Here is a 15,007-nt window from a genome sequence, read left to right on the forward strand (position 1 = left end):
TTTAGTGAAGTCGTTTTTTACGCGGTTTTTGGGATTTACGCGGTTTTTTTTTACGCGGTTTTGATTTACGCGGAACGTATCCCCCGCGTAAAAACCGACTCCAGTGTATGAATAAAAATTAAGCATGTATTCGGAATTGAACGATTTTGAATGTAATAAAATGCTCATTCAATTCGTTTCCCAATATTCCATTGCGTGACAGTGATAGATTTTTCCTCTTTCTGCAGTCCATTAGTTCCACGGAAGACATTTTTTGATAAGGGTTCATCGAAAAGCTTTCATTTCAAAAAAAGGTTTAGGGCTACTCCCGCATTATGACGGTCTGTTGGTCGCTAGCTCAGGGATTTTCACAACATTCACTGCTAGAACGACACGTTGCTGACGTATTTTTTCTTCAACGAGGAAGAATTTTGCAAGTTTCTCTCCCCTAAAGACGCAAATTCCCCCCTTTATGGTGTCTCCATTGTCGAACGATGAAATGCAAAGAATGTGTGTCATCGACAGAGGGCTTTCCTTTGAATGGAGTGAAATTTAATTGCTTTAAATAACTGTCCATTAGCATTCTCCTTTGGCAGTGTGGGAGTATGATCGAAAAATAATATCTCCGCCGGATATTTCTTCGTTTAGGAACCTCAAGAGATCCTTCCCCCGGAGCGTGCAGCAGGATCAATGAGCAGAAATTGATTTAATTTTTGCTCGGAATGAAATTAACATCTGACGTGAGTTGTTTGCTGTGTTTTCGGGATGTGTACGCTCGCTCCTTGCTGAGTCTGTTTGGCATCTGAACGAAGCGAGAGCTTGTGTTTGGCCTTTCTTCTTCTGTGCGGTGGTGGGCTGGGTGGCTAGCGGATCAAGGCGTCAGTGGAAGTGAAGTGCCTGCCTTGTGGTGTTTTGGTGTGGAATACATTATAATTCCATTATGGGGAAAATGCTTTCCATTCTATTCTAAACGGGTTTTATCGATTAAGGCTGTTAAGGATACAGCTTGGATTCGAAAAATGTCATGTTAATTATTTTGAACCTATTTAGGTAGGAGTATTGATGTTTTACCCAAGCAATGGCCAATTATGTGGCAATCGTCATAGGTACTTTAAACAAATTCTTCGTCTAATTTCCGTCACAGACGCTTAATACAAGAGAGTAATTAATACAAGTCTTTTAATACTAGTGCATCGACTAGCGAGTCCCTTGGCACAATATCCTTGGGAATTTCGGGAAGCCAACTGTTAGCCCCAGTTGAAATATTTTCTCATTTGACCGCAGCCCATAATCCTAATTAAATTCTGCTACTCGTCAGATGTACACCGACTGCACTCATATGATGCACTCGTTGAACAATCTCTACTCTCCACCAAGGTGGAAATGTTCATGCGATTGTGTCTCTTGCACTCTGTCCCAATTAGGTGAGCCAAGCTGTGTCTGACAGCTGGAAATTCCGGATACCGGAGACAGTGCACCTTAAATTTGTTATTACAGGCTCATTCTGGTCCAGTTCCAACTGATGTTGCTGTAGTTTGCATACATCTTCATTGTTTATGGAGTCGGTTGCAGTACTTGTACCAGGAATAACAACTACAACACGGTCAACCGTGCATCATCGCAATGAAGAGTGGAACATACGAAAATTGTAATCCATCATAATGGGTTCGATGAACCAATTTGAGGATTAACTGATTTAACCTTTCTTTAAACATGAGTAAATAAATAGAGTATGGAAAACAAACCATCTACAAAAGTATCGTTTGATCCAACACAAATCTAGCATGTTCCACGCTTCACCACCATCATCAATAGCAGCAAGAATCGATTCGGTTTCGGTCCTTAGGAGCCAAACGTCGACAATAGGAATCAGGTTACACCAGCTAGTGGTGTTTCAGAAGCACCGGCAGCATATGGACGACACATGAAAACGACATGTAGACGGCATTGCAGGGATTACGATTCTGGGACCGGACTGCTACGGGGGTCTTATTGAGTGGGAACCGGGATCTATGGAATGGATGAAGTCTCTATGAAGCGAATTTGCCCGGTGCGAGTGTGTATTTTACAACAACCATATCTAACTTTGTTCGCATAGACTAAGAGGATTGAAATCCGTTTACCGTCTGTCGAAATGAATCCAGAGCGACAATGGCACCGAATTGTTGTTAGTTGCGTCTGGCGTCACAGTTAGCAGTACGAATAACGATCCTAACGTCAGGGTACTGCTGCGTGTGTGATGTGCACTATTTGGCCCGTTCGGTTGAGGGTTATTATTTACGGTCAAGCCATATCGGAGTGGATTTCCATTTGGGAGTGAGCCTGCACCACCATCAACGGACTGGCGAATCGATTTCATTTGTGCGTGGCTACTGCGTGAGTGTAAATTGTTGGCACGAACCACGATTGACGGCCTGAAATCGAGTTTTCGGTCCGAACCAATCCCTGCCTTGCGAATAAATTTACAAAACCGCGTGATGGCGTGATGGGGTGTTTGGGAAAGTTAATCGAATGGAAACATGACAGAGAAATGCAATTTTCAGTGGTATGATAATGCTGAAATGATGTATCGATTAGTGCCATTTGAAGACGAAAGTAACGAAAGCAATGTACATTCTATATCATGAATTTAATGGGAAAAGCCGTCAAAATACATAATTCAAGCAAAATAGAAATAGTATCGTGAAACATTTAGCATAAGAGAATATCTCCAGATCCTCCAGATCTCCAAGTCCTGGAGTTTGAATCAAATGGTCTACCGAATTTGCTGAGGCTTGCATGATGTCCTCAGCCGCGGTATCATTCCAATCATGCCTTCCGAGTATTTGTATTTCACTTTCGTCTCAAGTCCAGGTACATGAGATGTTTTAAGATCTCCAAATTGTTCTGGAGTTAAAATCAAATGGTCTACCGAATCTACTGAGGCTTGCACGATGTCCTCAGCTGCGGTATCATCCAACTCATGCCCTCCGAGTATTTGTTTTTCAGTTGCGTCTGAAGTCCATGTATATTAGATGTTTCAAGATCTGCAAATTGTCCTGGAGTTTGAATCAAATGGTCTACAGAATCAACCAAGGCTTCCACGATGTCCCCAGCCACAATGTCAACCCAACTTTGTCTTCTGAGGATTGGTCTTTTACTAACGTCTCAAATACAGGCATATTCGATATTGTAAGATCTCCAAATTGTCCTGGAATTTGAATCAAATAGTCTATCGAATCCACCAAAGCCTTCATGATGTCCTAAGCCGTGGTATCAACTCAATTATGTTCTCTGAGTATTTGTCTTTTACTTGCGTCTCAAAACAAGACAGATGAGGTGTTGTAAGATCTCCAAATTGTCCTGGAGTTTGAATCAAATGATGTAATGAACCAACCAAGGCTTCAATGGTGCCTCCAGTCTCGATAACAAACCAATTATATCCTCCGATTATTTGTATTTCACTTATGTCTCAAATCCAGGCATATGATACGTTTTAAGATCTCCAAATTGTTCTGGAGTTTGAATCAAATGTTCTGCCGAATCAAACATGGCTTTCACGATGTACCCAGCTGCGGTGTCAATTCAATTTTATCTTCTGAGCATTGGTATTTTACTAACGTCTCAAATACAGGTATATGACATGTTCTAAGATCTCCAAATTGTCCTGGAGCTTAAATCAAAAGATCTATCGAATCAACCAAAGATTTTATGATGTCCTAAGCCGTGGTATCAACTCCAGTATGTTCTCTAAATATTTTTCTTTTACTTGGATCTCAAAACAAGACATATGAGGTCTTGTAAGATCTCCAAATTGTCCTGGAGTTTGAATCAAATGGTCTAATGAATCAATTAAGGCTACCATGGTTCCCCCAGCCGCGGTATCAACCCAATTTTGTCTTCTGAGTATTAGTCTTTCACTTGAGTCACAAATTTTAGCATGTAAGATGTTGAAAGATCTTCAAATTGTCCTGGAGTTTGAATCAAATGGTCTACCAAATCAACCAAGGCTTTCATGATTTCTTCACTCGCGGTATCAACTCAATTATATTCCCCGAGTGTTTGTCTTTCACTCGTCTCAAATCAAGCCATATGAGGTGTTGTAGGATCTCAAAGTTTTCCTGGAATTTGGAGAGTTTGCGAATTGCGTCTCAAATTCTGACATGTAACATGTTGTCAGATCTCGCAATTGTTCTAGAGATTAAATCAAATGGTCTACCGAATCAATCAAGGCTTCCATTATGTCCCCGGCCACGAAGTCTAGACTTCAGATATTTCTTCGATGACCTGGAATGGAATAGTTGTTGAATGCGTATCTAATATGGATCTATGGATCAAAATGGAATGAACCATTTAAAAATAATAATACTGTAGATCTAAAGACCAGCACTCCATGACTTTATTAAATTACCTGGAATGGAACAATAGTTGAAGAGGTATCCAATTTAGTCCTATGGATCAAAACGGGTATGAGCAAGTTTTTTTTTTAAAGATAACAGCCTTTTGGTTACGCGTGTTGACCGTAAAGCTTATATTTCAGGGATGGATGATATTCATGGATGATCTGCAATGGAACAATAGTTGAAGCCGTATTCACTTTGGTTCTATGGATCAAAAAGGGCATGGCCCATATGAATTGCCGAATTCAGTCACAATCAAATTGCTAGAACCATCCTTACAAACATTTTAGTTTTATGCTGATTTTACCGAAGTCATGTAGAGCAAATAATGGTTTTCATGACCGTTATAGAACTAAAAATGTTCCTTTGGATGATTGTCTGACTTGTGCTGCTCGGGTTGTTATTGGGGTTGCTGGGGACATCATGAAGGCCTTGGCTGATTCGGCAAACCATTTGATTCAAGCTCCATTACAATTTGGAAATCTTAAAATAACTCATATGCCTGGAATTGAAACGCAAGTGAAAGACAAATACCCTGGAAACATAATTGAGCTGATCCTACGGCATGGGACATCATGGAAGCCTCGGTTGATCCGGCAGACCATTTAATTCAAACTCCAGGATAATTTGGAGATCTTAAAATATCTCATATCTCTGGATTTGAGACGCAAGGGAAAGAAAAATACTCGGAGGACATAATTGGGTTGATACCGCGGCTGGAGACATCATGGAAGCCATTGTTGAATTACGCCATTAGAATTACGAAAGAATGTGGATGCTAGACATCTGAATGTGCAACGCGTTACGAGTGGTAAGGATGGTGAGGTCATGATTGCTCTAAAAGACGAACAAAGTGTCAAACTTCTGAAAGAGAATGTGGAGAAAAATATGGGTGGTCTGTATGATGTGAACGTACGTGAAAATCTGAAACCAACCATCAAACTGATCGGCATGAGTGATGAATTGAGTGAACAAGAGTTAAAAGATACTTTGGTTGACCAAAATGATGCTTTTGGATGCCTTACGCATTTTAAATTGTGCAAAACATATTGTAATGCGAAGTTGCAGTTTAACAACGTGAGCGTAATTTCTGAACTTGACGCCGCAACGTTCACTAAGGGGCCGTTCACTAATTACGTAAGCATTTTTTCAGGGTTTTTCAACTCCCTCTTCCCTCATGTAAAATTTTTCCCATACAAATTATTTTTTATTTATACGGAGCGTAAGAAAATGGCAGACCCCCCATAAGTTCTAACGTAATTAGTGTAAGACCCCTAAGGTGATGCAAGAAGAAAAGTTGAACTGTGGATGGGATCGCTGTCGAGTGATCGATGGCTTGCAAGTTACAAGATGCTTCAAGTGTTGTGCTTTCAACCACAAGAGTAAGGACTGTAAGGCTGAATTACCCAAGTGCCCAATATGTAGCGAGAATCACACAGTGCAAGAGTGTAAATCGAATAAAAAAAAAGCGAATTGTAAGCAAATGAGCGTGGAGCGGAACCCGAGCAAAGTCCGAAAACATTATGAGAGCATATAGAAAACATATTTTGATATTGATATCAAAATGAAATCATAATTTGTTTTCAAATATGAATCATCATGACTGATTACATATTTTGATCTCATTTTGCTGTTGATTTCTAAATTGTATGATCTGACATCAAACTGTGTACTAATTTTGTTATCGGAACCAATATCAAAATTAGTTTTCGATTTGCTCTCATCGATAGCAGGAATAGTTTTCGATTTGATGTCACAGTAAGATTTTTCTGCTGTAGATTTTGATCTTTTAACCGTTAAAACGACCAAAAGGATATCAACCTTAGTTATCAAAATTAGGCGATTTCACTACAACAAAATTAGTTATCGATTTGCTCGATTTCAAGCTTTGCTCGGGAAACTAAGGATCGATACTGACCACGCTGCCTGGAGTAAAGCATATCCGGTGTACCAGATACAACTGGAAAAGCGTAGAAGTTACGTCGACTACTATAACCAACGGTGGAATACCAGTTTAACCGACTGACTAGTTCAGGTAAAGCCAACGGGCGGTAAAGTATATGTCCGCCCGAAGCAAAACAAGATACTGCACCCACACTCAATCGAGGTAACACGTTCCAGACTGCTCCGGTTCGTCTGCCTCCGATTTCCGACGAAGTATGTTTGACTCATCTGGACTCTCCATCTCCACTGGATTCAGGACAGCAGCTCAACCGACTGACTGGTCCAGGTAAAGCTTACTTTAGTATATGTCCGCCCGAAGCAAAGCATGATACTGCACCCGCCCTCAATCGAGTTAACACGTTCCAGACTTCTTCTGGATCCGTTTTTGACTCAACACCGGGAAGCACCTGAAACCCTCAACGCAGTCGAGCCAATGCTGCCAGCGTTCATCCGTCGTCCTGGTCCTGCGTATGGGGTCTTCCGAACCCCTGTGATTGGCAAGTATGAACAACGTTCAAATGATTCAGTACCTTACAGAGTACTGTTTCTAGTGTTCCAACCCCCGGACAACGTAATTCGTGTATCTGCATTTACTACCAGAACGTAGGTGGTATGAATAGCCTAATCGATGATTATCGCATAGCTGTTTCGGACTTATGCTACGATATAATCGTTCTGACCGAAACTTGGCTTGACTGTCGAACTGTCTCCAATTACATATTCGGTGACGGTTACGAGGTATTCCGTTGTGATCGTAACGGTAATAACAGCAGGAAAACAACCGGAGTTCTGAAATGAGGATGACACTTGGAATTCAGTCGAGCAAGTTTGGGTAGCTATAGAGCTTGGAGACCGACAATTGAAACTCTGTGCAGTTTACATACCACCGGATCGGACTCGAGACATTCAGCTAATCGAGTCACACTGTCGTTCGGTTACAGCCGTATCCGAATCGGCTGCCCCATATGACGATGTTATGATCTTTGGTGATTTCAACCTAGCGGGCATTGCATGGATTCCAACGCATAGTGGCTTTTACCACCCTGACTATGCGATCTCTTCTCTTGATGTCGGAGCCATTAAGCTTCTCGATGGCTACATCATTGCTTTACTGCAACAGATTTACGGCACCAGGAAAGAGAACAATCGATCTTTGGATTTTTGCTTCGTCAGCGACCGTGATTTGGCTCCATACATTGCTGCTGCTCCTATACCATTATTGGTGAAACTGGCGCTACACCATACTCCGCTGATCGTCGCGATTGAGAGCAATGCGGATCATGATTTTGTTATTATTCCCACTGTTGTTTCATATAATTACCGGAAAGCTGATTATCGTGGAATTGCAGACGTACTTTTTAATTTGGATTGGGAGCGACAGACATGTACCGAAGAAGACTGCTCGTGCTGTCCCTAGTCCCGTGGATGACGAGGAAACTCAAATCCTTAAAGTCTACTAAACAGGCGGCTTTCAAAAGATTTAAAAGATCTCGAACATTAACGTTGAAACAGCACTACGTCCAACTGAACCATGAATACAAGCGCTTGAGCAAATCCTGCTACCAACGATACCAGAGAGGGATCCAAGGCTTAAAACTAACCCGAAATCCTTCTGGAATTTTGTGAATGAGCAGCGTAAGGAGTCCGGATTACCATCCTCCATGGTCTTTAACGGTGTCACCGCTTCGTCACAACAAGAAATCTGCAACTTCTTCAGTTCCAAGTTTGCCAGTGTGTTTTCGGACGATGAATTATCTGCAGACCGTATATCACTTGCTGAAGAAAATGTCCCATTGTTCACGACACTTCAACACATTGTTAGACTTTCTCTTTCAAGTGGTACCTACGTTTCCATCGTGTCGGCACAGATGTATCCTGTTTATAAAAAAGGAAGTATAAGTGACATTTGCAACTATTGATCTGGGAGGGAGATCCAGATACTACACACAAAATAACAATAAAATTAAACGTCATGACGCAAGAAAATTATCGATGAGCAAAATATACCAAAGCAAGCGTCACACGGACCGACCAATTCTTGTTTTGCGTGTCATCGATGTTTTCGTTGATTTCATTGAAGCCGGTGCGTGACTTTCTCAAGTTTCATATAGCGTTCTGAGTGCGGGAATTTGAAATATGAAATGTCTCGTGAAACTCTCTCTCCCGGAGTATTGAATTAAGAAGTGTCCGGAATATAGTCGTTTTTCGCTTCCCTAATTTATTCCTAATCATGATATAAATTTCAATGAATCGTTATATTAGTTCTCGTAAAGTATGATATCAATGCAATGATATATTTTGGCAAATAATTTCATAAATGATCACCACTACACCTTTATCCCTTTTTGTTCATCGAATCATCGGTATTTTGGCGTTTGTTTATCTCCGTTATTTTGTTTATATTTTAAAGATAAAAAATTATTAAATTAAACGACATTAACTTTTTGATTATGAAGGGATAGCCTTGTCGTCATGAAGAACCATTTCACAAGGACATTGCGGGTAATTGATGTTTTGGGGTAAGGAAAATAATTCTTCTACATATTGATTATTTTTGAATGAAAATTATATGGGATAGAATGTTATGGCAATTGAGCTATTACCAACCAAAACTACATTGTGGAATAATTATTAAGATCTCTGAGCAAAGGTTCTACAGTATTCTTTCTTCCAGGTTCGATAAACGATTCAGCAAATAAATAAATAAATAAAAATCTGCATATCGAAGAACCTAAAATTAAAGTTCTTATCAAAAACTCTGACGATAAAGTCAAACGGTGAAAAATCATATCGTTTTAACCGTTTTAACGGTATCGATATTTTGGAAAAGATTTCATTTTTTGAGTAATTTAAAATTCTTCATGAAACGACATCTATGTCGCTATCGATGGTTTAAAAGAAAACTTTTAAAATTGGATATGAAGAATTTTGAACAAACTTAAAGAAATTATTGGCAAGGATTGATTATTCATGTTGGCAAATGTGTTTTTGTATTCTTTTGCATTTCGAAGTAGCTTGTTTCATAACGGGTGGGAAAAGACGGAAGTTGCAAAGCGAAATTCTTTCACCATATATGCCAGATTCGAACGACGAACACTTTACAGATTTTTTCAAATCGTCAAAATCCGACTATTCACGATTAAAATTACGAAAAAAATGTACTGTAGCTGCGGATTGGGTTGACTTTGAAGAACGTGAAACGAGCGATGCAAATAGGGTAAGACGGTATAATCTGCCCCCCCCCCCTGAGGCAACTCCTTGATAACTTTTTACTTTTCAACGCAATTTATGCAATTTGGTAGTATGTTATTTGGTAGTCCAGGAAGTCGCAAATGCATTGCCCGTGAGTAGTCCTATAAAAATATTACAGATAACACGTAATAAAGCTTTTTTGAAAAGCCGTGAAAAAATGGATTTCATAAAGTGCCTGGGCAGTACGCCCCACCTTAACCAAAGACGTTTCATAGCCCTTCATTAGTATTTTATCAATCCCATAATAAAAAGGTTACAAATCCTTATGTGCTTGACATTAAAAAAAAACAACATAGGTTTATTTAAGCAGATATGAATTACATTTCAATAGTTTCCATATAATTTGGAAGCAACTACTGCAAGCTCGGCGCGCTTGTGTCCAGTTGGTAAGGGCATATCGTTCTACCTACACTGGGGCGTTTTGACCAGTAAAACATATTTTAGAAAAACGTAAATTTTTTGAAGATGGATGCAATTTCATATCATATTAAACACTGAGAAAAGTTAATTTGTTACCCAACTGAGTGTTCCAGTGCAAGTTTTGCGGACAGTATGGTAGGGTCGCTCCAGAATGTTGAGCAAATAAATATTGAAAGTTACATAAAAACTGTAACTTTTTCTATTTTGCATATATTTTCATTATGTAATACAAAAATACTTCTACATTCACATAGTATGAAGGTTTTACAAATATTTAAAGGTACCAACTGATTTTGACCCTCAGTTAGTTATAGTTTTCTCAAAGGGGGGCTTTTTGGTCAGATGGGGCGCATTATACCGTCTTACCCTAATGAATTAATAAGCGATAAGCAAAGGGAATCATTGCAAGAAGATGTATCCTAGAAAAAGACATTTTAGTTACTAGATAAAGATTGTCGCTGTCGTCGCTGTTCGGAACATCTTTTGCTGGCGAGGATAGGGGATCTAAAAGGCAATGAAGGGAAAAAACATACGATTTGACAGTTTGGTACCACACATGTTTCGGACAGCAGAACAAAGGGAACCGAAGCGACATTCTTTATCTGGTAACTAAAATATATTTTATCCTAGACGTCTCCTTTTCTCTTTATGATGGACACCATATTCAAACGAATTTCACAGTTCCATTGTATTAGGCATTTTTTTGTGTTTAACAACCGTCGTTTTAAATATAGATTGATAATGTTCAATATAATTTTCTGCTTTTTGTAGTTTTCAAGCAAATGATCAGTATCGATGGTATCGATACTCCCCATTCATTAAACATTTTCAGCTAGGTCTGTGGTGACGTTTCATGACAACTAAAGTTAGGTCTGCACTGACATTCATATTTTTTGAATCTGAATCTCCCTCCCAGCTATTGATGTATAACTTCGCTAAGTGCCGCATCAAAAGTTGGTGCAATTTAAACTGTATGGTTATCAACCCGGAGAAATGCTCCGTCATTATGTTTTCGCGAAAGAGGCAGCCGATTATCTACGATTATGCACTGCAAGGTCCGAAGATCGAGCGTGTTCATCATGTAAAATACTTGGGAGTTATTTTGGACGAGCAGTTAAGCAATAAACATCTTATTTCTCACAACGTCGATAAGGCATCTAGAGCTCTTGGAGTCATTTTCAGAGTTGCGAAAACTTTCACCGACATTCATTGCCTGAAATCGCTCTATTGTTCTCTAGTACAATCCTCATGAGAATACTCCTCTGCAGTTTGGAGTCCGTTTCATAATAACGGCGAGCAACGCATCGAATCGATACAGCGTGCGTCGGTTTCTTCGTTTTGCGCTCTGAAGGGTGCCTTGGAGTGACCCTCTTCGATTACTCAGCTACGAGAGCCGCAGTCGCTTAATTGAGCTTGAAACCCTCAGAGTGCGAAGAAATGTTTCCAGAGCTTTGACCATCGCCGATGTTCTCCAAGGTAGAACTGATTGTGAGACCATTCTCTAACTCATTGATCTGAACGTCAGGCCACGAATGCTGCGGAATAATATTTTGTTACGACCACCGTATCAAAGGACAAATTATGGACTGGCAAGCGCAATAATTGGCTTGCAACGAAATTTCAATCGTGTGGCATCAGTTTTTGACTTCCATCTCTAACGTGAAATTTCGAAAAGAAGATTCGCTTCTGTCTATGACAGCTTTTTTAATTTTTTATTTTTGTTTTGTATTGTTCGCAATAATCACTTGACTATGAGAGATTTGTTTGTGTTCTTGAATTACTTGTTAGCGTTTAAATTAAATATCATTGGGGCAGTAACAAGCCTGTTGATGTATACTATTATAAATTAATAAATAATAATTAATGTGAATAAATAAGGAAGTTCCGAAGAAACCGCCAAAAATTTTTTGAAGAATTTTCCGATTAAATTTCGATGAGTTTCTAAATTTCCATTCGGAATTTCTTCGAACAATTCTTCGGAACTTCCTCGGGAAAGAATTTACCAACAAAATGCGAAGAAGTTCTCGAGGAAAATCCGAAAAAAAAATCCTTCCGTAAAATTTTTCGAGGATAGAACCATGAACTTTTCAAAGAACTTCCGAAAAAACTCAAAAGAATTTTCAGAGGAATTGACGAAAATTTCAAGAAATTCCAGAGAATATTCCGAAGAAATTTCTAGAAATTATCTCGCGGAAATTTCAAAGAATGTTATTATACGATATAAAAACAAACATAACTATTTGTTGGGATAGAACTGCCGATGACTGATTTTCTTTATACATATTATTCGAATTTGTTAAACGAATGGCCTCGAATAAAGTTGACAAAGAAAACTTTTTTAAAAAGACTCTTGATTAATCATAAACTTTAATTTTTATCTTAAGTTTTTTTCGTCAAATTTGTTTTCATACGGTACTTGTTGACCCAGAAGACTATACATTGTTATAATTATTAGTGATTATAAATTTATACAACATTTTTTATCAGATAGATGTTCTTTCATAAGATATGACGAACTTTTTCTTCTTATTGGTTATTACATCCCCATTGGGACATTGCCGCCTCGCAGCTTAGTATTCATTAAGCAATTCCATATTTGACCACATTCATGGCATCGGTGGTTGTCATTACACGCAAAACAAAAAGTTGTGACATTCTTTGCATTAATCATTTTGTATCAAATCTCGCATGCAAACCACTCACAGAATGTTATACTTGTTACGTCAACTCATTGCATTAAATCGGTTTATTTGGTTTCGACCAACACATCTAAACGACTCTTTTTAGCTCCTCCAGCAACAAATATATGCATCGTGTACATCAGCATAGCTTCGACTCACACAATCTTCCCGACACCGTTCAACTTGATGGTGGACAAGGACGCAGAGCCAATTCCATTTTCATCGCCCTTTGCTATCTCTATTACCCTTCTACTTCATTCACATAGTATAGAACGAGGATTATAATAGTCTTCTATCATCGCTTCTCTCAGCTAGTGTATAGCCCAGATGGCAAGCGCGTCAGCCGGATAGCGCTAGGCTTGGTGGACGGCATAGGTTCAATTCTCGATTTCGGTCAAATTTTTTTGTAAGCAAATAAGTTTGGCGAAGTATGTGTAAAGAATTCGTTCCTCGACGGAAGTTTAAAAATAGATTCTATGTAGACACAAACACAAACCTAGTTCCTTTTTCTCGTGACCAGATACCTAATGCAATGGCTTGCAATATCGACTTAATGCAATCTTTGCATGGGCCTCAGCCTCATGCAATCTGTGCATGGAATTCATGCACGATTGTCATAAAATCATGCATTCTCTGGTTGGGTGTAGCCAAGGAAAATGCTGACGAAAAATTAACGCAAATTAAAAGAACAATCCGAATAATTGTGGAAAGCCAGTCATTTGATTTTCAAAGCTAACCATTGTTGTGATATGCACGTTCTATCACGTAAGCCCTACACATTTTAGCACCACGCTAGCCCAGTTCGCCATGCATATTTTGCGTAATTAATCAAATCACACACATGACTGCACTGGATCGCATCGCTGTCTTGTCACTCGCGATCTAATCCTGTTTTTCCGCTCCGTCGTGGCCCACGCCAGATGAATTTGCGAACTATCCCTAGCCGGAACCAAATTAAGCCTGCAGTGGACCGGGGCCCAATGTCAGCCCATCGTTCCGTACTGTGACTGCTGAACCGTCCGGATCGTACCCGTTTCCGTAAACTAAAACCGACGCGATTTTTCCACGTTCGTGTCATGTGCCTTTTCTGTGACCACACACGGCGGTAACCACACCGCACAGATAATTAATGAACTTACCTCGTAAAGACCGGCAGCTGCGAGCCCATAATTTGCAATCGAGCGAACAGCAGCGCCACGGTGACCACGCACAGGACGGCCAACCGTCGGGTCGCTTCGTGTGGCCACCATCCGCTGGGCAGGGCCAGCGATTTTCCGCTCATCACCGACCGGGCCACGTGGTAGATGTCGCTCAGCCGGACCTGTGGAGTGGACAGAAAAGAAAAGGATTCATGATGGATTAATTGGTCGTGAAAAGTCGAGTCCGCGCGGTCAGGGACAAGTGGATTGGTCAAATGCTGCGGCACCGGTGAAATGGCTAGCAGAGTGTGGATCTCGCGGGACTCGTAAATTAGAAAGGTATTTTTTCTTCTAGATTTAAGCTACCCATACAATCTGAGTCTGAGCTATATTCATTGCACACGGCTCCTCCGCTCGATTGTTTCATACGAGACGTGAAAGACATTCCGGAGCCACATCTGCCAAATGGAATTGTATGATACATAATGTGACCATCATGGTTCCCTTGAGAGTACCGGCGCCACAACATCACCGTATGCATGTGTGAGAAAGAAGGTGAATCTGCTCGTGAGGTGTTCCAAGCTTGTCGTGCTACTGAAGATGAGCAGGGAAAATCCAACCCGATGAGGAACAAACCATTATAGATGGTTCTTGAATATAGAGGATTTAAAACAGTTTAAGATGGGATTTGCGATAATAATAATAAGTACGACTTTTTTTTTCCTTTTAAATTGATTCGGTTCAATTCGCTTCAGTATTTTGAGTCGATAGCAAAACACTGAATAAACTTCTACTGAAAAGATAAGTCGAAACATTGATCAAAAACACCAAAAGTTTGAGAACTACTTGTTTTCCCACAAAAGAATCCTATTCATAGACGAACATTTCTGTGGCTCTGCTCTTCGGTCAGAGACGAGCTGGGCACGTATGCTGTGCATGGTGGTGAAACATGACCACTGGGGAGCTTTAAATTACATTCCTGTACCAACTGACACCGACCTGTAGCGGGAAGTGATTTAAAACGCACCAATTGATCTGTAAGCAAAGCTTGTACTTGATTTTTGATTATTGGTATTATAGAAGCCTGGTAATGAAATCATGACGTTCTTAAATTTCATTGATCATTACGGGGAAGATCTGTTTGGACGGAAGCCATTTGGCCAAAACGGTTATAAGGCCGGAAGCGGCTTGGAAAAATCTCATTTTGGCAAAC

At 39.9% G+C, this 15,007-nt stretch overlaps 1 protein-coding gene across 14 annotated transcripts in view; it reads right to left on the reverse strand.

The window, feature by feature from the left end:
* LOC134226894 (protein O-mannosyl-transferase Tmtc3-like) overlaps nt 1–15,007 on the reverse strand; it is a 741,179-nt gene that overhangs the window by 128,659 nt on the left and 597,513 nt on the right. For all 14 annotated transcript variants that reach the window (XM_062707982.1, XM_062707987.1, XM_062707985.1 and 11 more), the window contains one exon: nt 13,795–13,976. In XM_062707982.1, the coding sequence (XP_062563966.1) occupies nt 13,795–13,976 (182 nt within the window). The remainder of the gene's footprint in view (nt 1–13,794; nt 13,977–15,007) is intronic.

Source organism: Armigeres subalbatus, chromosome 3, assembly GCF_024139115.2.
Source record: "Armigeres subalbatus isolate Guangzhou_Male chromosome 3, GZ_Asu_2, whole genome shotgun sequence".
NCBI classification, from domain to species: domain Eukaryota; kingdom Metazoa; phylum Arthropoda; class Insecta; order Diptera; family Culicidae; genus Armigeres; species Armigeres subalbatus.